Here is a 26,444-nt window from a genome sequence, read left to right as displayed (position 1 = left end):
TGCATAGAAGAGCTTCTGCAGGTTTGCGCAATGACGACACATTGTGATTAGCATCTAATATCTCATTATATCATTTATGTGGGCAGTCTGAGCAGGCTAAGGAGATTCCAAGTCCTCACCTCGTTAACTTTTAGCAAGGCCTATTATACACCCACCATCATCAGCTATTTCTCACATTTTTTCTAGGTTGCCATAAAGATTATAGACAAGACACATCTAGATGAGAACAATCTGAAGAAGATTTACAGGGAAGTGAACATCATGAAGTTGCTGAGCCACCCTAACATTGTAAAACTCTACCAGGTAAAAAATAAAACGTGACAATTGGATCCCTGCATACTTAATGTGGTCTGCCCCTCAGCCAGGTTCGATAACTCTTAGTCCTAAATTTGGGAAGAATTTTTATGTAAAAAAATTTGTTGTAGTCTTCAAGTTTTTGTACAAAAATTAACCATCAATTTTGGCTCAATAGTGAAAAGGTGAAATGCTAAATAATCCTTAATTTAAGAAGTTTTTGCTGTGATAAAATTGTTCGCTAAACTCTACCTATAAAATCTTTCTTAATATTTTTCATGAAAATTTGGCAAATCTTTAATGCTATAACTTGTAAATCAGTGCAATCACCCATATATATATCCAAGTAAAGTTTCTTTTATTAAAATTTCTATATTTTTATTCAGAGAGTGAAGAACAGAAAAAAGACTTTTTAGATTATATTAACAGGCTGAGTGTCAGCCTTAAAATCAAGTATTTTAATCAACCATAAGAATTGTCCTTTTGATGTGGTCTTTCTATGAAATGTCATCTCTAGCTATTGGTAGTTAAAGGAAAAAGGAAAATATTCTTCTTTTTTTAAAGTTTAATTAATAACAAACCAGGACAAAGGTTTTACTTCAGGTAGAAATAAAATGACAATTCGTTGAATTCACCTACATGTGCATTGGCACATTGCAAAACAGGACATGGCGAGGTACAACCAGTGGCAGGTGATCTAATGTCTACAAACCATTCACACGTAATCCAATAGATTATCATAATTTATAAAGACGTAAGAATAGAGATATGCTGTGTCCAATAGTGATGCAAGGTCATGCAATGCTGGCAAATCCTGTCTAATATTGATATATTGGTGGAAATACCATTTTGAATTTTTTTTTCTTTTTTGTTGAATAGTTAAAAGCAAATATAAAATCTCTTTTGAATCTCTATCTAATCCTGCATAAATGCTAATATAAGATAGGAATTGATTTTTTTTTTGTATGTGTGTTATGTTTAGACTTTTGTTCCCTAACTAGTGTGGGAGGGTTTTTTCCTTAATCAAGGAAATGTTGGATTGCTAACAGTGAAGCAAGTATAGATTACCCAGCAGGATCTCAGTTTGTCTATGACGTTTATTTATTCTCACTTCAAAGGTGTGCAAGGGGCTATACAAACAGACCTATCTATCCTGTATGGTGGTACCAATAAAATTTATTACTCAGTCAATTTTAGTACACTTATTGAACATGATGAATAAACTTATCATCTGGCATTTGCACCAGTTTTTCCTATTACATTAGTTATTCAGAAAAGCTCTGAAGCTCATTTCATTGGTATTGGGTTAATATAAACCTTTGCTTTGCATGCAGTACTACAATGATCAGACTGGAAACAAAGAAAATGAATGAATGAAAGGTGTCCCATTATAATTGACGTAATATGTTTGCATTAATTAAAATTTTGGAATGATAATTAGCTTCGTGTACATGTTTGTGGTGAGAGTTTCCTTCAAGCCCGGGGATGATAAGTATTGTCTGTAGACAAAGCAGATGGAGTATATATATTGTGATGTCTCTGTCAGGCAAAATATTGCATTCACCTGTACATGCAGATCAAAAAATGAACTACCGGTAATGACGTTGTGAAAGTGGGAAAGAGGAGTAATATTTTTATCAATTAAAAAGATATTGATACATTTTAAAGGAACTCTATTTTCAACCTTAATTTTTCAACAAGTATTTGTTCAGTGTAAGGGGCTATTAAAAACTTATTTTAAGACTTAAGTCAAATTTTCAAGTTTTGATATGTACACCTGGATTTGTGTTATAAGGAGAAGCTTGTTGACAAATCAAATTATCAATGTTGTTACACGTAGGACCAGAATATGAAATCTAAACATTCTGTCACTGTTTGGTAAATACTTGGAGCAGGTGTTTTGTGTTCAAGCTAACTCTCTTGAAGTACATTGTACAATCTTACTATCAGATACCTGACAAATGGCTATGACAGATTGGTTTCTTTAAGGCATTTGACCTTTCCAGATCACCGACCTTTTTCACATGACCGATTCGTAATTTTTCTTTGTCTGATGACACGGTCTCCATCCTCGCGACACAGATTGTCTTCCTAATTCGTCATTAATATGCTGAAAGTCATTCATAACAACGTCATCCATTTTAAAGTTTATTATCTTCATTACAAGATATTCCTGGAAAGTTGCTGTGCGATTTTCGATTGATCTATTTAGGAAATTGCGTTTTCGTGATTCTATTGTGTAATTTATGTTTTGAGTTTAGATAAGATAAAAAATGAAAATAAAGCAGGGGGTTTCATATCCATGTTTTGTACCAGTAGTCTATTTTGATATTGATTTTCTGTAGAAGGCACCATTATTTTAGAGATGGTAGATATTAAATTAGAGGAGGGCAGGCCTAATATGTTTGAATGTAAAATATAAGGGTTGATATATGAAGAGAGACTGAAATAAGTACATTGATCAATGTCACAGTGCAGGGGTGTATCTAAAAGAGGAAATGAAAAAGTAGAATGGGGGTCTGAGGGTCTTGCTTATTGCTACATTATGTTTAAAATGCAAAAATAGCCGGGTAATTAAGGTACCATAGGCGGGGGAATTCCCCGACTCCCGGGTCTTAGAGACAACCCTGCAGTGTCACGCAGATGTTGATGCCAAAAAAAAAAAAATACTATCACTTTATAATTGTTGGAGCAATTAAAATGTTTGTCATATATATGTAAGTACAGATTTAGTACTAAAACCAAAATTTTAATCAAACTACAAAGTGATTCTACATTGCAATGTACATGTATATTTATAAAGACGTTTATTTTCAATGATGCAGTTTAATTGTCATGTATCTTTAGAGTATTTCCAGGCAGATTTCTCATTACTCTGACTTTCTATAAATCTGTTCTGAAGCATTACAATTTGGTTTTGTAGGTGATGGAAACCAAGAACATGCTGTACCTTGTGTCAGAATATGCACCTAATGGGGAAATATTCGGTACTTATTTCTATTGTTTATGAAAAGTAACTGATATATATTAAATTCATCTATTGTTTAGTATTCTGTCTTACATAGAGCTTGATATGCAGTTTAAAAAAAAAAATAAATAATTATGAAGTACCAATACTGATAGTGCAAGAATTGAATATAAAGAATGGTTTTAACATCACACTCAAGCGTTCCAATGAGAGTCATTACTTCCCAGACATGAATGCCAGCTAATTTTGTCTGTTTGTCTGTCAGATTACATACGTACACATGGACGAATGACAGAACCCGAAGCCAGGAAGAAGTTTTGGCAGATCTTGTTAGCTGTGGAGTACTGTCACACCCATCATGTTGTTCATAGAGACCTGAAGGTAACCTTCTGACATCTATAACACTGTGAGTCCGTCTGCTGTACTACAGGTCCCATTGGCCTGCTTTGTTTGATCACTTGTGAAGTCTTCTATGTGAAACAGATATAGTTTGCAATACTGTTGTCAGACCTTGTTGTCGATGTGCTTTTGTTGATTGATGTGGGCTTGTAGAAAATATTGTACTGCACAACAAGATTTGTTTTTGCTGTTGTAAAGTTATTAATTATGCAATAGGTGATAGAAGCCCCTGCATGATTATGATAGTTAGGAGAGAGAAAAATGTAAGCTTCTTTTCTTCTGTGCAGCATGCAAATACACACTTAAAAAGACATTTTGCCAAAACTGATTATGTAAAATGTGACATTAATTATGCAGCATTTTGAAATAAGAAGATTATGGTTTTAAACACACGGTTCATGACTAAGACACCCTCTTCTCCAATAACCCATTAATAATCATTGGTAAATCATTGTGCACAGACTTCGATTTGTTTCCTTTTAACCAAAGTAATGCAAGCTTCTACAGTTTAATCCTGCATAGAACAAATACCAAATAATAAAAACAGGAGGAAAATTGATTACACTGTTTATAAAAGGTACACATTTGTTTAATTGCCGCAAACCCCTTCTCTGACGTAAAAGCTAACCTTCTTAGGATCATAAACATACTCTTGAAGGAGGCCTTGCCAGGGGAGAATCACATACAGAGCAGAGAAAATCTGAACAAGACATCAGGTCATTGTTCTAGCACCTAGAGGAGTAGGTCTCTTTATCTGACAGACAGCTTGTTACCTGGCTGGTTCACAAGAGATAGATTTTTTAAATTTGAGTTTGGGACCTCATATACACCAAAGAGCTTCCTGCTTTTGCTGCAGTCATTGATTTTTTAAAAACCCTTTAAATGTATACATAATACAGATTTCCAAGTGCAAGCCAGGTTTTTTTTTTCTTTTCATCAGATGAATACCAACTAGTGTGTCCTTAAGATTGTTAAATGCTAGGCAGGGAATATTGACTGATTAATATTTTCAGATATGGGTCAAATTCTTGACTACCTCCCGCAGACTGATTTAAATGCATTTAAAGTATTTACACTGTGACGTAAAAGAACTAGTCCCTCATTCTGGTGCAAAAGAAAGGACTTCCTCACACACAGTGATTTCAAAACCGCAAGAAATCTACGTCAAGGCAAATTCATAATCAGCCAATATATACACCAGCAGAGATATAATTAATTACTTCACATTTTGATCTAGTCGATTGGGAAATGTTTTCTTGCCTTTGAACTGTGAAAGGTGGTTAGAACATGCTAAACCAAAATATCAATGTACATCAGCTCTATATTGAAAATCTAACCAGTCAGGTTTTTTTCTCATCTGCAATCAAAATAATTTCTTGGAATAAGAGAGAGAGAGAGAGAGAGAGAGAGAGTGAGAGAGATTGTGTTGGAAATTATCTTGCATTAAACCTAGCTGGCTAAGTGAAATTTTTATTTGGTGTATCTTATGATTAATGTTTATTTTTAGACAGTGCTTACTGAGGGGTTGTGTAGTTCTGAATGGAGGAATGATTTATTCAATTGATTTAACTATGACTCAGGAGAATTTTGCATCAGATCACGAACAAAAAGAGCACAATGTTTTTTTTAAAAATACATTTCATCATGAAGTAAACAGTTATGATGGTATTACGGACATTAATACAGGAATAATATATAAAGAATTCAAGGAAACAATTTGATGGAGCTTCTTTCAAGCTGCTGCTCTTAGTTTGCATGCACTTAAAGTTATGCATTCATGAATATTATTGATTACAAAGGGGGACGTAAGAACATTGTTATTAAAATGAGAATGATATTTAACTTTGGAATATGTCTTTGTGTATAAGATACTGGCTTACATGAAGTTTAAATATTACCCATTAATGTCATTTAGAACATTACACGGCAAATTTTTAAGGAAATAATGATTACAACGCGGGATCTCTTCACAATATTCTTCCTATATGCATGTTAATAAAACTATTAATGATAAGAATATGTGTTTTGAGTTCATGTTACATCTTCCCTGATTGATTTGTTCTGTATTGTCTTTTTTCCTCATACACAATTACTTTTGTGCATGGGCATATTTTTATAAAGTCTTTATTTTTGTGTCTGAATATATAAAGATCATGAAATTTATATCATATGGTATCGAAACTGATAAATGCAATATCTACAAGATAAATACCCTGTAGCAAATCAATCAAATATATTATTCTCAATGGTACTGCATAGATTTTCGGTTAATGCATGTCTTTGTATATAATTTCAGGCAGAGAATCTGCTTCTAGATTCCAACATGAACATTAAAATAGCTGACTTTGGGTTTGGAAACTTCTTCAAGACAAACGAGCACCTAGCTACCTTCTGTGGCAGTCCCCCCTATGCAGCTCCAGAAGTGTTTGAAGGCAAAAAGTATCTTGGACCTCAAATTGACATCTGGGTAAGGATCAATTTCAGTTACATTGGAGGAAACATTTTTTATCATGCAGAATGATTTTAATCTACCATGAAAGATCTAACATGAAAATCTGAATACCAAGTTTGTGTAATAGCATGAAAATCTTTGTCAGGAATGATTTACATGTTTATGATTAATACATGTATCAAATTTCACAATAAAGATTGCCCAGAACAACTTCTTATAGTTGTACTTTTTATGAAAACACAGCAAGCATGTTTTTGATATTATGTAATAATAAATGCTATAAAATGGAGTATGGTAAGTAAATATCTGACAAATGTATGGTATATTTCAGAGCTTGGGCGTGGTGCTGTATGTCTTAGTATGTGGTGCCCTGCCTTTTGATGGGACAAACCTTCAGATGCTGAGAGACCGAGTGCTACAGGGCAGATTTAGAATACCTTTCTTTATGTCAGAAGGTACCATTCATTTAAAATCCATTATCTCCATCCTAACTAGCTCTTTCATTGCAAAAGAAAAACAACCTAGTAAAAATCAGACCCTACATTAAGCTAAAAGTCATAAAATCTATATAAACATATTTTTCTGATGTTTGAAACTGCTATTCCAAACTTTTAGCGACAGATAATTACGTGTTAATACCTGGGGAGGATTTGAGCTTTTAAGATCGGATTAAGACTCACCATCTTATAATGGTTGAAGCATCAAGTTGCGTAAGCAGATGGATATGAATAATTAGTAAAACGCCAGAGTCTGAGCCTAAGAAGGCTTAGTCCATTAAACACAGAGTTTTTATAAAGCCTGTCTAAGCTGATGTGTGGGTGATATATAGTCAGTGATACATTAAGAACTATTAGCAGAGCTGTAAAGATAAGCACTATGTAGGAACTTTTTGGAGAGTACAGAGATTTTTCAAGTTTGTTACAGAAATCAGAGTATATGACAAAAAAATTCATTTACCTATGGCAATGAAGATAAGAACAGGCTAAAGCCAGTAAAAGTATTATGAATTCTCCAGCTATCCTATGGTACTTTTCCGCCTCCCAAAACCAAAAATATTGACAAAAGTGTTGTTATGCGTACTTTCTCCAAATATAATTATCACTCTTAGATTAAAAGCTGATAAAAAAGCCAATAGTTTCTATTAAATCAAATGAAGAAAATTTCCTTTTAGATAATGTTCATTATTTTTTTTTATTGCAGCATGTGAAAAGTTAATAAGAAAGATGTTGGTATTGGACCCTTCCAAAAGGTACACCATCAACATGATCAAAAAACACCCTTGGATGCAGCAGGATGGTGGTGCCCCAAAACAGGCCCCACCCAGCCCTGTGATTGGTCAAAATGCCAAAATGGGAGAATATAATGAACAGATACTTCGGCTCATGCAAGGAATGAAGATTGATCGAAATAAAACAGTAGAGGTATTAAAACTCTTCTAGATTTCAGTAATAAACAAACTATAACTAACTTGAATTTTTAAAGTGATCTTGAAGGTATCAGCAGTGAAATAGCTTTTGCAATGTTTGTTAAAACATGATTGAGAGTACTTATTTTCTCTTTTTGTAGGCCCTAAAAAAGGATGCATATGATCACTACACAGCTATATACTATCTTCTAGTGGAAAGATTACGACAACATCGCAGCAGTTTTCCTCCCGAGAATAGGATCGATATTCGTAAAAGACGCCCAAGTACTATCGCCGATCAGGCAATGATGCACATGAACTCTAGTCAAGCAACCCCAGTTCAGGGGCAGCAGCAACGCACAGCATTAGTTAACATTAAACAAGGCAATTCAATGTTCAGCCATACAACAGACTGTGTGACAAGTACCAGTGCTAATTCTAGTAATCTATATCAGTTTTTTAACGACAGTGACGTTCAGGTGCCTACTGGTGTTACAGGGTGCCTCACTGATGTTGTACCCAGCCCCTGTGTTAAACCCCCTGTAACCTCAAATAACCTTCACATGATTACAACCTCCATTGACGAGGGTGTGGAAGCGGACATGACTGACTCTGAGAGTGACTGTAGTAGTACTTGTGGTAAAAATAATGTTCAATTCGTCAGGGACGGTTACGGCATAGGATTGATTCCTAGTTGTGCTTTTGGTGACATTTCTCAGTTGAATAAGAACACAAATAATAGTTCTTCTTCTATAAACACTGCCTCCCCTTTTACCAGTTTTGATTCTAGCCTAGAGCCGGACTTTTCCTCTTGTGTTTTAACATCCTCACAACTTAATTTCTCCGGTGTCGACAGTCCATCATTTTCGTCCATATCCAATACATTTACATCATCAGCAGGTGCTAATTACTCCATGGGACAAGCAAACCCAGAATCAGAAAGTGAAGAAGACCCTGCCAGGGATCGGAGTCAGACGAGATCACCAGTGAATTTCAGGGAGGGACGCAGAGCGTCAGATGGTTTGGTCACTCAAGGCGTCATTGCCTTCCGTCAGAGGTTAAAAGACTTTCCGGGTATGACCGAATTACGCAAGGAGCATGTCACTTTGCAACAAATGTTTTCACCCAATATGACTCCCGAACAAGTTCAACTTTCTCAACAGCAACATGCGGCATACATGGAATCAAGTGGGCGTCAGTGGCCAACCGATGAGCAAAATCAAAAACCTAGACCTCGACCATTTTTAAAACGGATGAGTTTACCATCAGAAAACTTTGACATTCAGCCTCATAAACTGTTAGCTCTGAAACAAAGCATGCAGGTGGAAAGGGCAATGGATCGTGTATCTAGTCATGAGGAGGTTGCCATTGATCCAAATTCTTTTGAATACATCAATAAACCACTGCAACAAGCACTACTTCAAAGGAATCTTCAGCAGAAGAGACAGAGTTGGCAACAGAAACACTGTCCTCTTAACCAACAGTTTCAGAAGCTTCAGATTGATCAAACTTCATATCAGCCCTACCCTAGTCCAAATATTCAAATGCTGCCTGATCAGAACTGTCAGACCGTGTTTGGAAATCATTTTGGCATGGGTGCCAACTTAGGAAACCAACAACGAATCAATGGTCAAGGTGATGAGATTAATCCCATGGGTGGCCGGCCACCCGTGATACGAAAAGTCTCTTATAAGTTAGCACAGCAACAGCCAGTGATGCCACCTTATCTAGAAGAGGGAAACAAGAATCTACCTTATGACATTGGCCAACTCTCAAACAACCAGCATCTAATCAACTTTACCGGGGCACCTGTCACCTTTACTCAGGTGACGACACAATCGGAAACCCCAGTCCAGACCACTCCAGGCAGGAAGAATGCTTTTATCCCACGAGGAATGGATTTGTTGATTCTACAACAGCAAATTGCAATTCAACAGCTGCAGCAGAAACAAAAACAGATGAGAAACATGCCAGAAATGAACGAATTGGACCAGGAAAATGAACTTTGTGAGTTGACACCAACCACGGAAGCTCAGACCGGGTGCTTCCAAGAGAGCGATGAGAACGAGTCTGCTCCATCAACGGACACACAGAACTGTGATTACCACGAGAACTATGTGAATAACCAAACAGTGGTGCAGCCCGAGAAACTGTGTCCTGCCGTAGCAGAGGAAGAAATGGACTTCTTTTGATGGAGGCACCTTCTGTAGACCCTTTGTGATTCTCAGATTCTCTTTGTTACAGTAGATCTGTTTACGTTTTCGCTTTTTGTTCTGTTTATAACATGGGTTTTGTTCTGAAATATGAGTAATTTTGTTTCTGTTTCGTTTGATATAATTTTGGGCTTTACATATTGAATTATTTAATAACACGGCTTATGATCTTACTTTTCCGCTGAAAATAATTTTATTTTCATTTTAGGTCAATTACCATACATATACATAGTTGAAATCTGATGTTATTGTAACAAGTTGAATTATTGATGTTGTAGGGTTGTTAACTTTTTCCTCAGCAAATATGTATGTCTGTATTGGCCCTGAGACAAGGCATTGCAAAAGTGTTATTGAAAGTTGTTATCAGTTCAATAATCTTTTTGTTTTCATGCACGCATGTTACAATGTGCTGATTGATTGAAAAGTTATGTCTTTCAGGCAAAGGAAGTTTGTTTCTGTTTTGCATTTGCACTTGTATATATGTGTTTTAGTCATGTCTTTCACTAAAAAGTGACCATTTTAAGTTGTTTTACTATATTTAATGAGTTTTTCTCTATGCATCACAATTTCCCCATATTATGAGAGTGTTGGAGAAACCATTGTGTTATGAAACCAGGCCGAGATTTTGTGATTTGAGTATGTTGCAGTCTAAAGAGTAATCATAGTTATTTTTCTTTTTGTATTTTATCCGTACTGGCTAAAAAAAAACTTTTATTGGTAAGGGATCAAATGTTTACCACTTTTGGTCGACTTTTTTAAAGAAAAAAATATATCAAAAAATTATGATAAAAAAAAAAAATTCTTGAAAATTCTTTTTCAACCCCTTCATCAATAGGGAGTAAAATTAAATCTTCACAGTCTTACCTTGGAATGCATAATATATGTACTGATTCTAAATTGTCATTAGATCTTGAACCTAGTTTTATTTTTTTTTTAATGGGGTTCTTTTATTTGAATTTATGTAAACGATGAAGCTGCTAACGTGATATTGATTATGGGTGCAATTTATAATGACATAATCCCAGGTATTTTTTTCAAGCAGTTGTTCAATGACAACAGAGGTTTATTTTTCTTTTTTGAAGAATTTCGCATTTTTTTCGGTAAGAAAATTTTTACATAGAAACACTAGCTTTATTATTTTATTGTGATTGAGTTCAAATTCTCTCTCATTGGAGATCGAGTGTTGTATTTAAACAGACTGTCATTTTATAAACTGCGTGCAGCTGTCTTGGTTTATATAGAGTTTCAGATGAACCAGTGTTCTTCATAAATAACTTTACTTTAAAAAAAAAAAATAACTTGAGGAACTTCTAACAATTGAAAAGGAATCTAGATATTTAAATTGTGCTTTCAACAGTTTTTAGCTATGATGAATTTTTACACCGAGCCCTATGTTGGTGGAGGGGGGGGGGTATTTGTTCTACTGACACATTTTGATTATAAATCATACAAAATACACAAAAAATAACTCAATGATTTGTACATAAATCAAAGAATGAACTTGCCAAATGGGGGAATTTTTCTGATGTGGTAAATGTATATGTGTATATATATTTTCTGATCATTTTGTTAGTGATAAGTTGTACAGAGAGAGAGAGAGAGAGAGAGAGAGAGGTATAAATGAGCAATGTTTTACTCTGGCTGTTTGAAAGCAGTGCTATGTGTTGTGGTGCTAAGTAGATTGTTCAAATGTCATTACACACCTCATTCTCATTTTACATCTGGACAGTCCACTTTTTTTCTAACAATAGCGTATCAAGCGATTTATGTATTTTTCATTATTGATAAATATTTGATGTGTGCAGCAAGCCTTAGGATGTTGTGCACAAGTTTAAAAATAAACGACCTTTTTATGTCATATCAACACAAAATGGGCATATTATAGCAGACATCTGTACTTTTGGTTTGTTAAATATCAGTTGTAAATTTATGAAAAAGGTATTCTTAGGGAACAAAAAGATTTGGGAGATTTTTTATTGATATTTGATTTTATAATTATTGGAGTAAATGAAACCCAGACAATAAAATTTGGTATGGATGAAAACTTCTAAACAAAATGGAGAGAATTCTAAAAGTAAATGGAGTGAGTTCTTAAAAAGAAATTGGAAAGAGATTAAATGTTTCTTGTATTCTAAATCGTAATTGATAAAAATTATCAATCTTTGTCTTCTTCTGAAGCTCTCAACTTCTTGTGTTATGAAGTAGAGGCTTCTTCAATGTTTTGGTCTTCGACTGTTTCCAGACATAACATTTTTTAATATTGATGGTAATATCAATATTGATGGACACTTTAGGAGAGACCCAAACGATCTTGATGCTTTGTAAACAGCATGTTTTGCTCGATGATTATTAGTATGATGCATTTTACCCTATACATATGGTCGCCCAAAGGGCACAAACACTGTTAGTTATTTCATGAACTTGTTATTGTATGTATGTATAGATAACTTTATCAGAGTCAATAAACTGTTATCAATAATTTAAACACTCAGTTTTCTGTGTTTCGAATTTTAACCTGATGTGGCACTGACATGGACGTTTGTGGATTTGCAGACAAAAATTCACTTTCAGATTTTCCATCCTATATTTGGAAACTGCTAATGACGTAGATCAGAAAAACGGCGCATGTTTCTGACACGATCGTGAAAAAGGAAATCGTTAGTTGGACATGGCAACCATTTGCTTCAGTATTTCCTGGTAAATGTCTCCGAATAATTCAAATTAGCGCTGAAAATGGAATAAAAACAAGAATAGCCATGCGACAACATGTGTGAGCGGTGTTTCTGTTGGCGACAGATGGGGAAGACATTACTATTGACAATAATATAAATAACGTTATAATGTCGTAAACACATTGGAAAGTAAATTTGTTTTTCCTTAGGTTGAACAAAATGAAATATAAGTTCATTGTAGTTCAGAAGGCCAAATTAGGCTTTTCCGTATTTCAAACTCTTCCCAACAATTAGCGAAGAAAAATATATAGCGTAAAATAAGTTTGAGTCATGAAAAGAAATTTTTTTGGGGTCATATTTTAAAGATTTATGAAATAAGGTGTACATACATGTTTCATGTACGAGATGTATATGAACAATAAAACCTTTTTTTTCGCTGGAAAAATGTTCACCGCCGACGATTAAGTCACTTGGTTATCAAACGTGAAAAAGAAATTATCCAGTTACTTTATATCAGACTGAGCCTAGATTGTTTGAATTTGACTACAAATTTGAATTTGGCTATACATTTCATTAATCTTTTTTATATCGTATATTATTACAGTGCAAACGTATCATGAAATTAATTGAGCAGTGTATGGAAGGCCTTTAAAACATACATGTGTAAAACACATCCGACCATCGAGAGGTGTGTGTGTGGTGGTGGTGGTGGGGGGGAGGGGGGGGTCAAACTTGGTAAAATTATCAAGAAATTCTCTTGGACACCCCCCCCCCCCATCGTAAAAAAACCAAAATTGATCCGCACATGAATCAAGACATGGCATTAAAATCTTAACAAGACAATATAAAGAAACTTAGGTATGGCAAGAAATGCGTATGCTGATTGATTTTGTAGATGGTATATTTTTGTAAAGAACTTAAAAATGAAATTAAATTCAGAAGTCAGTAAAACTTGTACATTGCCTCTTTGTAATCTCGTTGAGGCATATTGATGATTTTTTAGGAATTTTTAAATTTACATTTACGCATGCGACCAGTTCCGAGAAAAGCTAGTGTTATTTATTTAAAGTTTATGCGACCACTCCCGAGGAAGTATGATGTTATTTACAATTAATTCATATACTAGTATTCGAATAACTGTCTGAAAAAAAGGCTCCAAATGGGGGGGGGGGGTTGCCTTTTCCATTTCAGATTTGTTAAATATGCTCCCGGAGACCTTAAAAATTTTGACAATTATTCAAGTTGAATTATTTTAATCTTTGTTAGAACTGTGCTAACAACTTTTATTTAATCTTTCAGATATCTCATATCTCATGGAACACAACTCGCAACTTATCCCATGTTGTTCAACAAATGTAAAGTTATCGTTCTTGTGTTATTAAAGTGTTTACCGTTTCGTACACATATTATGCATGCAAATTACCAATATACCGTATTTAAATCGTTGCACCCACAGATTTGCTAACACTTGCACCATTTTGAAAGAGCAGTGTAACTCGTATAGTATAGGTCAATATGCAAAAATCTGATTTTTTTTTCTCTAGAACCCGTATGCTATGATTTATGATATTGCTTCCTATTGTATCCCAGCAAATGGTCTGACTGGAACCCCTTGACAAGTTCTTGTGCCCAAAAATGGTTTCATAAGTTTATATATGAATATTTTTTTAAAATTTTAACTTTCTTGAGAATTACAATGCTGTCAAATTACTAAAATAACTAATGGGACTCAATGTTTCAAGCAATATGAGCTGCAATTTTCATGAAGAAAATTTTTTTAACGAAATAATCATTTTCTTCTTCAATGGTAAAAATATCATGGTTTATAGATTTCTTTTTGCCAAATTTTTGTGAAAAGGGCCGTTAAGGAGCCTTAATTGGAGCGAAATTGAATTACTGTCGTCCTGTTCAAAAATTGATTTCCAATATGTTCCTTAGAAGAGGTATCTTTCCTCTGACAAAAATTAATGATTTTTTCCAACCTTATTTATCATAAAAGTTTAAGTTACATCCAGACTTAGCATACTAGCAGGTTTTTAAAGCAAAATAAAATTCTAAAAAATACAGCTCATATTAAATTTGATTAATTGTTCATTAAATCAAGATGAAAGGAAATAAAAATAGTATAATTTTCTTTCTTTTTTACTATCATACATCTTGGCATAGAAAAAGGAATCAATGTTTAGAATCTAACAAGGACTATATTTTTGGCGTAATATTGGCGTAGGAAAATATCACGTTTCGCAATTCAGAATTGCTGCAGATTAATGAGTCTGTTTTAGCATTTTAAAAACAATAACATTAATGTTGGATTTGTTTTACTGATGTGAACTAATGATATGATACTTGTGTTTCAGAATATGTTTTCAAAATATGGTTTGCCTATCAAATTATATTTTTATAAGCTTTTTAAAGTGCTCATACTAAACATTGATTTTTGTGAAAAAAATCACAAAAATCAGTTTTTCTCTCTGATTAAAAGGTCAGTATATTAGATTTTCTGTCAATTTATATCTTTGTATAAAGCCTTCATAACACATAAAAATCAGAAATATTTTATTATTGGAAGCATAAAAAAATAATCAAAATTTCTTCAAAATTGAAGAAAATTAGAGGAAATGCGGGCTTAGCAATATCAATTTTAGTATAAATATTTATTCCAATTTAGTAGTATAAGCTGATAGACATTCTGATATTCTATCATTTCATTGAAGAATAGAATCTTCAAATCTTAAACAAATGTCTACAGAACTACAAAGAGCTACACTTATTTTTATCATCCTTTATGTTGAGGAAAAAGGTAGTGACCTTGACCTGACCTTTATGCAAAAACAAAAAGGTCAAATTTGATTAAACTGATAGAATCATTTAGTTATATGATCCGTTTGACTGTGTCAAAATTTCATGAATTTCTTATTATAAGAAGTATGTTTGATTACGAGAAGACTCCTTCCTAAACAAGATTTATTTTACCCAATTCTTCATATATTTCGTGTTTGACTTCAAGGTACTGCTTCGATATGATTTTTGGCCCAGGTGAGAGGTGTGACCTCTGTGTCTTCCGTTTTGTTCTGTTTGAACACATTTTGTTATATATATTGGTTTGAACACAAATTGAAACAACATACATGTACTAGGTTTTCAGCCTAAAATAACGAACAACAGTAACACATGGCATACAAAACAACAAAGGTTGGAGGTAAAATATGAAAAAAATATCATTTTTTAAACTGAATGACATAAGTATAATATAACTGTCATGTACATCTATTAAATTCGGTATAATTAGCAAAGCAAAAAAAAATACCTTATTGCTTTATATTCTAATAAAGATATTAACCCCGAATAATAGTATAAAATATACATGTATGTATGCGCATTTATATGTCATATCTACGTTCAGAGTTGCAAGACTCATGTCAGATTTGGGCATGTGTCAATCGCAAATTTGGTTCACATAATATTATCTGTGATAAATCTATCTACATGTCCAATCATTGAGTCAAGTAAAAACGACAATCAATAAAAAGGACAACTCCAAACTTTTGGACCTCTCCTATCGCGTTATTTTCATTAATTCATTTGATATACCCTAGTTTGTTTCCGGTCTATGGTATAAAAAAGGAACATATTTTCAAAAACTTCAATTTCAGCTTTGTAATGTGGTAATTGGGATTCATTTCTTAGAACATAATTATTTTTTTCTTGTGATTTGTTTTTCTCAATAGAAGGCACGATTATGATGTAATTAAAGTTAAACAAAGACGTTCACAGAAATGCCAAATAAATTTGATATATTACTGTATACATATCCTTCATTTGTTAATATGTGGTTTTCAATTTGAAATCTATCACTGCACCTTTGTTTGTCGAATTGCGGGGAAATGAACACGCACCTTTCGGTGTATACCCGTACTAGCAAATAAGCGGTGATATCAGGAAAGAGAAAGGAATTTTAAAGTCCCCCCAAGGAAAGCGAAGTCGTGTAAACCCAATCTCAATATTCCCGATACTTTCCTCCATCAATCTTATCGGTCAGAGTAAATACATACTCGTTCACTTAGCGAGGGCCTCTACCATTAACCAAAAGAGCCAGTTCGATTTATCACCAGGTTTGCCACCAAACAGGTTCATATCCAATCACGTGACCCGATTTATACGCAATTGTTGCATTTTTGGATTTCTGGAATTGTTAGCAATGAAGAAATTTTGATCAAAAAAGAGTCGTAATGGATTAAGTTTTAGATATGTGAGTATATATTTATTTAATGTACAATCTCAATTATGGATTTTCTGCATATAGTAAGAAGTAAAATGTTCATCAATGTATATATACTGGAAAATTCTTTTATACAGGAAGTACATCTCTCTCTCTCTCTCTCTCTCTCTCTCTCTCTCTCTCTCTCTCTCTCTCTCTCTCTCTCTCTCTCTATATATATATATATTGATCGAACTTTTCATTTAGTTATACACTGTATAACATTCGTCGAACAATATACAATTATCAGTATTCATTTTTCAAAACCCAGTATGGACCAATATATGACAGCGTGGACGGTTTTAAATGTTGAAAATAAAAAGTAATTGGCTGGCTTTGTCTTAAGCAAATGATGGTGTTTCGAAATCGTTGTGCTTGCAACTAGAATATAAGGGGATCCCTACAAACTTATAAAGGGTATATAACAATATTATAGTCCAAAGACATTTATACTGATTATTCTTGAATTTGATAACTCGTGGCTACGGAGGGGGCATTGATCATGTGGTTTTTTTTTAAAATCAGGTCCTGTGTAGTCCATTTTCTTTAGTATACCCCAGTACATAATACTGTATTGTAATTTTCCATAACTACCATTTCTCTTTGTACATACTCTTAGTTGCAATAAGATTGGTTTGTGATGTGCATTTGAACGTGATTGCTTTAAGTTGTACACAATTGATTTCAGTATAAAAATGTACAATGTAAAATCAATGTGCCAAACTGCCTTTTATAAAACTTTTTGGTCCGATTTCTTTGGTCCGATTTCTTTTTCATGATAGTAGCAACCAATTTTCTTTGTAAACATATTCTCCTTGAAAGTTATAATCTTCTACTAACTAGCAGAATCGATAAAAATATACGATATAAATAAAAACGTTCTATTGTTTTCTATAGTATTGGAGCACACAAGATTATTTCTAGTTAGAAATACATTTTTGAAAGCTGGTTTATGTTAAATTGTTGGCAAATATCAAAGTCATAAAATTGATAGATAGCATCCGTCTCAAAACGGGTATATTTCTTTATAAAGTTTGTTTTTAAACCCGTATTGTGAAAATGTAATTGTCTAAATGGTCAGGAAATCTAAATGCAAAAATTAACTTCATATTATATTAAATTGAGATAATATATTATATGAATTAAAACTTCGTCTGTTACAATATCAGCTCGACTGGTAGATAACGATATTCAAAATAGAGAAAAATATTACATTGTTATTAAACTTGATGTAGACATCTATTCGAAGAAAAGGTGCTAGTATCTTATTTCTTCCTAAATTTTCAATACTTTGAAAAAAAAAAGAAGAAGTATAAACCATGTATAAAAAAAACCTTCAAAATAATCATGATAAAATTTACAAAGCTATCTTAGTGCTCCTCAATTCTTCAGCACTTACTTTAATTATTCTTAATCCACGCCCAAACGAAAAATGAAGTTCTCTCTTATATATTACTATACAAATTACATTATAAGTTAATCAATATTTATCAGTATATGCTTAATTTGCAAACATGTTTCCTTATATGAATCAATAGAAAAGAAAAACGTTCGTTTCTGTGTGAACTTTTTAACGAGTCAAGAAGTCAAACAGACCACAGCGCCAGCTCATGGTTTGACGGTTGCATTACTGCAAACACCAAAACACAGTTCTGAGCTATTTGCCTTTCTCTCAACAATAATTACAAGTAGAAAAAAACAACATTAAAAAGCTCAGTGGAATATGAACTTGGTTGGTACGTGATCAAATCTTCTGAGAAGCCCATCGGTCTGAACAGAATGTGATCACGTTACCAACCAAGTTCATATTCTGGTGAACTTTATTAACTTGCCGTTTATTTTAAGTATTTTAGCTATAATTGCATTATGGAATTCATTTACCGTTCTAAACGTCTATATACCAGAGCTCACAAGTACATTTTGTTTGTGTAAATCATTTGTTTTCTTTTTCATGTTTCTAGTTACATTTGACTAAACTAATAATATATTGCTTTAAACACAATTCAGTCTACTGTTTGTTTACTAGTAATTTTTTGTAGTATTTATGATTTAGCATTTAGGTCATATTCGTGAATTTTTTTCTTCAAAAAAGGAAGTTCTGACAAATTTCAAATAAAGTTACTTCAACTCAATATAGTAGCAAACATAATCCAAAGATAAGACTCAATGTTGACAAGTTTACACACAAAGAAATCCTGCTTTGGAACATTGGCAATAAGATTGTATATAAACATTACGACTCGGTCCTCCACCATGTAAATGGTTGTGTTTGCATTAATTGACAAATTCCATGACATGTTGACTTTTAATTCACCTGATCACAATAATGCACTTTAATTCCAATCGTTTATAGAACTTCGTCCGCATTTTCTCGTCACTAATTTGAGAGACGGACATCAAAGATTACCTGAGTAACGCTACACACTCACACGCTTACTAAAAAAAAACAACCCTGTTATTATTGGCCAGGTGTTAAGTTGTCATCATTTGTCTTATAGTTTCCTTTATAAAAAAAAATACAATGATTCCAATAATATACCTTTTTCAGTTACTAATAAATTTTCTTTGAAGTTAACTTGTCTTTGCGGGACGATAAAGAACATAGGAGAAATTTGCATCAACAAAGATACGAAATATCTTTAATTTATAAAATTTATTAAAAATCACACAATGTATTAACTTGTACCCCTCGGGGGATATTTATTAAATTAATTGCTGCATACAACTCAGAGAGCAAAAACATGTTCTCGTTGCCATCGGTTTATCTGGCCATAGAGGAGAGTCCGCTAAAAGATCTCAAGTACTGTTTGGAACAAGTTTGGTCCTTGTAACCTTTGAGATAGCAAACAATCTATGCCGGTGACGTAGTTGACATATGTGTACACAAAAAAATGCATCAGATGCACTCAAAGATTAAGTTGACTCTTCTTACAGCACGCTCCCAGTATTTGGACATTGCCGGTTTTTATCGCAGACTTTGGATTTAGGGGTCTTTCTGTCTGAAGTGGGCCGTATTGACACCGATTTCCTTATCCGTTTTGTTCATGAAGTGGTTCGAACACGCGTGGAATTACAGAGGGATTTCAGCCGTCGAGTTAATCGTAATTTGTGATGAATTGGTCTCTTAACAACAGTAAAGATTCCCCAAGAATACACATTCCAGGTTTATAGACCCGTTTTAATGCGTCATCTTCAACAAAGTAATATTGTGTTTTATCCGATTTTAAAAAGTTGGGACCAATATCCGTGTAAAGCTTTAAGATAAATCGAATTACACCAAAATTGAGCATTAAATGTTTTATTTTATGTCTCAGAAATCGAAAATTATACTAGTTATCATATGGTTTTTCTAATCTTCCTGTCATTTTAACTTCCTCCTTCAATCAAAACAACAAAACAAAATATTTTGTACTTGTTTTTTAGTCAATTCAAGCTCATTATGAAGACCAAGGTCAAACTCAACTAGTCAATGTAGCCACAGTTTAAAACACTTTTTGCAATAAACACAGTCATTTCGTTACTTCATTACATTGTTGCTTGTTTAAAGAACATAGAATAGAAATACCAAAACCTTCTTTGAAGGCTAGAAAGAAAGAAGCATCAGATTCCTTTTTACTTGCAAGTTGCCAGCAAAAATGCAAATGTCATTCTAATTTTTTTTATTGTTTTAGATCCAACACAAAATTGATGTTGCTATTTGTTGCAAGATCTGAAATAAACAAGAAAGTCCAATTTTGTCAATGATTATCCAATTAACAATTGACACTTTGCAATGCATATTGACTTCTTTCTTGATGTTATTGCTTCAATGCCATCATTTTATGATGCCGGCGAAATCTACTCTCAAGCTATTACAGAAATTTAATTTCCAGTTGCATTCACACGTTAATCTTTATGTTCATAGTCATAGGGTCCCTGGACCAGTTCCTAAAGCAAAATGGAAGAAAAATCAAAACTCCGGTACACGGAGATTGACGGGGTGGAGACCACCGACATAGAAAACTTCCCATACTCTGCCATCAAGGCCCTGGGGGCGGTGCAGATTGGCCTGGGGGTCACGTGTCTGGTGCTGGGTCTGCTGGACGTTTTTCTGTATCTATTTATGGACGATGACCAATTGGCGACGGCGGGGGATAGCACGCTGATGACGCTAACCATCGCTTCCTCACCCATCTGGTGCGGACTCTGGGTGAGGACCTCAGTCATGCTTAACCCCTCTGATGCCTAATATAAGCGTTAAATCGGCTTTTTAAGAGAATATAGTTCAACACAATCTTATATACAAACTATCATTGGATATTTCTAAGGTCATTTTGAAAAAGTCATAAAAATTAACATTAAAACATTTTTGAAACGATTGGGATGGTTGAGACCAAAATATGAATACGTGGATAATTTCAACGTCTTTTTTCACAGTTTAGTGTAACTGGTTGTATGGCGGCGTGTATGAACAAAAGAAACAAGTCCAACCTTAATTATTTTGTAAGTATGCTGCAATGTTATTTTTTTTTTGTTATATGAGTTTCATATGCATGCAGTATATGCATGCTTTTATAACTGCGCATCTTTTTGTCTTGATATTAAAAGATAAATGGAACAACCACTGAATTGTTCGAATAAACTGACTTAAAATCCTTGCTGGTTTGAGGTTGTGAACATACAGGTAACACCGTTTTGAGACGTTTGATTTATCTGTTTCCTGTCCAGAAGCTATCTAGCTTAGACGAATGACGAACCTAGTAGGATACTTATCCGCATTAAACATTATATAAATTGCTTTTTTAATTGTTTAAGTAGATTATCTCTTAGATTTCTTTCTTCATTCCTTCACTAGTGGCAAGATTGGATTTTCCATTTGATCATTTTGCTGATCTAATCTCGATTGTCTCTTTAAAGAAAGTCCTATGGGGAATCCCTTTATCAGGTGTTACCAGATGCAATATTAAAGTCTTACAACGATTTCAATATAGCAGCAATTTATCAAAATTGGAAAACTTATGTTAGTTTTAGTACACATCGCTTAGTCATCAATTATTGACGATCGCAAAAGCTGAAGCACATGATGTCTATATAGAATATCCTTCTTACTTGTATAACCCATTCCACCCCTATCCGAGATGAAGGCATAAGACATGGTTGTATAGTGGTAATTAGTGAAGTTTCCAAAGATGCATAATTATGTCCTTAAATTCTTTGACCAATCGTAATTATGTTTGAAACAAGAGTTTATGAAAAAACGAACAGAAGTCTCCAAAAATGTAATTTGTCGGTAAAAAGATGGTGTGTTTTTGACCGTTAAATGTCTACATGTACATTGGTTTTCAATTGACCGCTTGTATCTGTATAACTATGTATTAACCATAATCCCAACAAATCTTTCTGACGCTTTTAGGAAAGATAAAATTATCAAAATTCTTCTGTGTGGGTCTATATGGCGTTATTCGGGAATCAGATATCTGTTTGAAACCGACTATGACACTCACCACCAGATTTTTATTAAACTTTATACGTCTAATAGTTGACACATTTTACCAACCGAATATACCGAACATAAAGTAATTGATTCTTTGTTGTTATAAAAAATGATAAGGAACATTTCGACTAAAATTTCACAGCATTTCCTTTAAGTACACACTATACTTCCTCTATGAATCATCATGTCTTCTTTTATTTCATTCCAAGAAAATGACGTTTTTGGTGCTCAGCATCCTGTGTTCTGCGTTGTTTGCTCCAGTATGTTGTATCATCAACATTGCCATGGCAGTTCTGGTGAGATTTCCTGGATCACTGTAGAACATTTATTCACATTAAAAACCACCGATGCAAAAATAGTCATATAAACCAGCATGCCCAAATATCAAACTGTTGCCAATTTGTTTTTGTCAGCGCCATGAACTGGAGCCGACTTCCTACCGCTGGATGGTGCCTATTCTGGTCGCCTTCTTTGCTTTCAATGAGTTGGTGTTTGCCATTGCTTCAGCCTCCATATGTTGTTGTTGTGCCCCAATCAAAACTACACAGGTACACACTCTAACAAGTATAGATTATTTACATTACAGTTTAATCATCAGTGACCACATTTATATGTGTTTTCGTTTGCAAGATACTACTACAACCTTTTTCTACAGGTTCGAGTTGTTATGGCGAGACAAGTAGACGATTCCAAGGACATGAATTCTATTGGTGCCTCGGGGACGAACAAAAGTCCCGAATCCATGGATATATTTACCACCACAGATCGGCACGGCAGACCGCTGAAAGCGTCCCCGCCAAACGAAACCACAGACAACTTTAAATCCGCGGAACCACCGAAAGTCGTCATTCCGCCAAAGGGCTCCACCAAAAAATCGCCACCAGCTGCACCGCCGGACGAGAACGATTACAGGCCGTACACCAAGGAGTCAAGTTATGACAAGATGAAACGCTTGGTGCTGCCTAGCTCATCCTTTCCGCGAACCGAGGAGATCGAACCACGTGACCAGTTCTAAAACTAATACCTTTCTACGCGGCGTGATATCATTTGAAGAGACTCCAAATATGTAATTTTAATCATCGTTTTATTTATTGCGGTTTTTGTGTGCTTAGCTAAAACCGTTTGTCCAAGTGAAGCAACAAGTGTTGTCCGTCCAAGCTTAGAAACTGTTATACGACATTTTTACATTAACATAATTAACGAGTGCAGAACTGTTTTTCTGAACTGCAAAATGCATTTAAATTATTCTTAAGAGTTAGTTTTATGATCGGACACTGTTTTTGTGTTTTGTAGACAAATACTTTTTCGTATACCGCCATGTCTTTTACAGTTACCCCTATTGTACAGGTACTTCATACTTAACATATGTTAACCTTTCCTAAACAAATGTCATTCATAATTGAAAATTATATGTATTTGACATTTCATCTTGTTTTTTTTATTTTATCGTTTGAAACATGAGAATGACACAAAAATATTTAACAGAAAACTGAAATACCTAATGACTTGCTTTGAAGACAGTTTTCTAATATGATTATATCTAAAGGCATTTTATTATCAATGGTGTGATAAACATTGCTTTATTCAAAAATTTTGTTGTGAATATTTTCATAAGATTGTGTTGTATATTTAAAATCTTGTGATGTATGTTTAAAATCTTGTGATGTTTGTCTAAAAACTTGTGGCGTGGTTTCAAAATCTTGTGACGTATAGTATTTTAAATACCTAGGGTGATGCAACGTCAAAATCTTGTGATGCATACTGTAAATTCCTTATATATCGCGAGTACTTAATTCCGCGATCCCGCTGTTTTGTATCAAATCGCGAGAATATAAAATCTCGAACGCGGAACTTTTATTATATCTAAAAGCAATTTATTATCAATGGTGTGATAAACATTGCTTTATTCAAAAATTTTGTTGTGAATATTTTTATAATATTGTATGTTTAAAATCTTGTGATGTAAGTTTAAAATCTTGTGATGTATGTCTAAAAACTTGTGGCGTGGTTTCAAAATCTTGTGACATATAGTATGTTAAATACCTAGGGTGATGCAACGTCAAAATCTTGTGATGCATTCTGTAAATTCCTTATATTTCGCGAGTACTTTTAAAGTTCCGCGATCCCGCTGTTTTGTATCAAATCGCGAGAATATAAAATCGCGAACGCGGAACTTTTACCCTTATTTTTATAGTTCTCAACTCTAAGAAAAATAATGGCGAGATTTTTCAATCTGCGAAGGGTGCTTCTCGCGATTTTACGCGGATATTAGTTACTCGCGTTTAATTAGGAATCTACAGTATCCAAAATCTTGTAATTTATGTTCTATAATCGTGTGGTGTGTGTGTGCAATATCTTGAACATAAAAGATTTTGAATATACATTGCAATACACTGAACAAACATTACCAGATTATAGAATATACATCACAAGATTTGGAATATACGTCACAAGATTTTGAACATGCATCACACAAGACATTGAAAATATATCACAAGATTATGATTTTACATCACAAGATTGATCGGTTTCTAACCTGATTCATGAGAACCTAATAAAAGTTTGCAATCCAATTCGTCTTCGTTTTGTGTAAAGTTTCAAAATCATAAACTTGACTATTCAATTTCTACCCCCCCCCCCAAAAAAATACAAAAACAAAAAAACCCCACAAACTTTTCTTTCAACTTGCGATCCGAGTTCTTGCCTTATATATATATGTAAAATTAAAGACAATTGACTTTTCATCAATTTGATATACGAAAAACTTACAAATATGATACGAGTATACATTTACATGTACTTCAACAATATCGTTAAACTGTGTATGGTTTAGTGTACAGTAATGTCTAGCTATACTTCAAGAACGTCTCCTAACAAAAAAAGATAAAACAATTCCAGAATATACATGTAGCGGGGTACATACTGAAATGTGTGTGGGTTTCCGTTCAGGAGTATTGGAAGTGTGGGTTGATGCATGGTTGGTTAAAATACAAGATAACTGAACTAAGGTATTATACTAGGCTGCAGCTATGGCGCCAGTGACTGAAACTTGTACATGCTCTTTAACTTTGTACAGTTCCTAATGTATTTGTAGTTATACATTACATTCCTTTCAAAAGGCTTTAAGGGGCATGGTCACGATTTTGGTAAAATTTTATTTTTCTGTTTTTATTATTTACAATGCTCTAGGTATGCATTTCTAATTATCAAATAAATTTTGAGAGTCAATCGTTGAGTTATAAGCAAGATACATGGCTCAAAACTCATTGAAATGTAAACAACGCTCGTGCCCTGTTTTTGTTTACATTTGTTAAATATACCAGTAAAAATCTTTTTCAAACTGATTCGTCTATCATCTTATTCATTTTAAGCATAAACAAACAGTCCTTGACGTTTAACACAATTTTTTGGGTCTGAAACTGTAATTTTCACTTCAACATTCAAAATGTAAACAAAGGCTTTGTTTACATAGCAAAGAATTGTAAGTTCTGTAACACGCTTATAACTCAACAAATGACACTCAAATTTTGGTTGCATATTAAAAATGCCTTACTGAAGCATTGTAAACATTCAAATCGGTGAAATAATTTTTGACCAAAATCGTGACCATGCCCCTTTAAAGTACTTTTGAAATTATCCACGGGGTCTTGTCTATGCGCTAGGTTCTAAAACATGACTGTAAATAATCCATAATCAATATAACGTTACCGTTTGGCGTTTCATTGAGTTTGAGGTGAAGAGAATTTCATTGTACATGTCACTTATTTTGCATTTATGTACTAAGCATGTTCATTGACGGTATGTAAGACCTCTCTCTCTCTCTCTCTCTCTCTCTCTCTCTCTCTCTCTCTCTCTCTCTCTCTCTCTCTCTCTCTTTCTCTCTCTCTCTCTCTTATTTCTTTTGTTTTTTATTTCACCATAAATTCTTGTTCCATTCTAGATGAAGTTCGCTTGTTATGAAGATTATTTAACGTATGATTCTCCATCCTCTGTGGACAGATATGGGAAAGTAATATCTGCCCCAAAATGGTGAAATTTCCTTGTTACAGATTGTGTGTGGGACGATTCTTCCTCTTCCGATAAAGTACAGGGCCCAATGTAGGCATCGTCGCACTATGTTTTAAAAGGGATTTAAGCACAACGGGTAGGTAGTCCTATATTTACAGATTGAAATTGGACTAAAATGAGGGGTACAGTCACTTAATTAATGCTTATTCATGTTTTCAGTCTTGACTTGAACAGGTCAAGGGACTGAGTCTCTATAACACTAAATTGTAATGTGTTCCACAGGAGAATTCCAGATGTCTCTG

General features: G+C 33.9%; 2 protein-coding genes across 2 annotated transcripts in view; both read left to right on the top strand.

The window, feature by feature from the left end:
* Nucleotides 1-12,218, top strand: part of LOC128192586 (serine/threonine-protein kinase SIK2-like) — a 15,383-nt gene extending 3,165 nt beyond the window's left edge. Inside the window, exons 2-8 of the mRNA XM_052865376.1 lie at nucleotides 187-303; nucleotides 3,218-3,281; nucleotides 3,528-3,643; nucleotides 5,958-6,128; nucleotides 6,445-6,568; nucleotides 7,314-7,534; nucleotides 7,680-12,218. Coding sequence (XP_052721336.1) covers nucleotides 187-303; nucleotides 3,218-3,281; nucleotides 3,528-3,643; nucleotides 5,958-6,128; nucleotides 6,445-6,568; nucleotides 7,314-7,534; nucleotides 7,680-9,710 — 2,844 coding nt within the window. The 3' untranslated portion in view covers nucleotides 9,711-12,218. The remainder of the gene's footprint in view (nucleotides 1-186; nucleotides 304-3,217; nucleotides 3,282-3,527; nucleotides 3,644-5,957; nucleotides 6,129-6,444; nucleotides 6,569-7,313; nucleotides 7,535-7,679) is intronic.
* Nucleotides 12,219-16,417: 4,199 nt separating this feature from the next.
* LOC128156542 (uncharacterized) lies at nucleotides 16,418-24,707 on the top strand. Its single transcript, XM_052818717.1, has 6 exons — nucleotides 16,418-16,652; nucleotides 20,566-20,850; nucleotides 21,078-21,143; nucleotides 22,344-22,430; nucleotides 22,548-22,682; nucleotides 22,790-24,707. The coding sequence occupies exons 2-6, from the start codon at nucleotides 20,599-20,601 to the stop codon at nucleotides 23,147-23,149; spliced, it is 900 nt and encodes a 299-aa protein (XP_052674677.1). The 5' UTR covers nucleotides 16,418-16,652; nucleotides 20,566-20,598; the 3' UTR covers nucleotides 23,150-24,707.
* The last annotated feature ends 1,737 nt before the right edge of the window (nucleotides 24,708-26,444 follow it).

The sequence above is a fragment of the Crassostrea angulata genome, chromosome 7, assembly GCF_025612915.1.
Source record: "Crassostrea angulata isolate pt1a10 chromosome 7, ASM2561291v2, whole genome shotgun sequence".
Lineage (NCBI taxonomy): Eukaryota > Metazoa > Mollusca > Bivalvia > Ostreida > Ostreidae > Magallana > Magallana angulata.
Note: the sequence above shows the minus strand (reverse complement) of the source record. Positions and strands in the feature narration are given on the sequence as shown.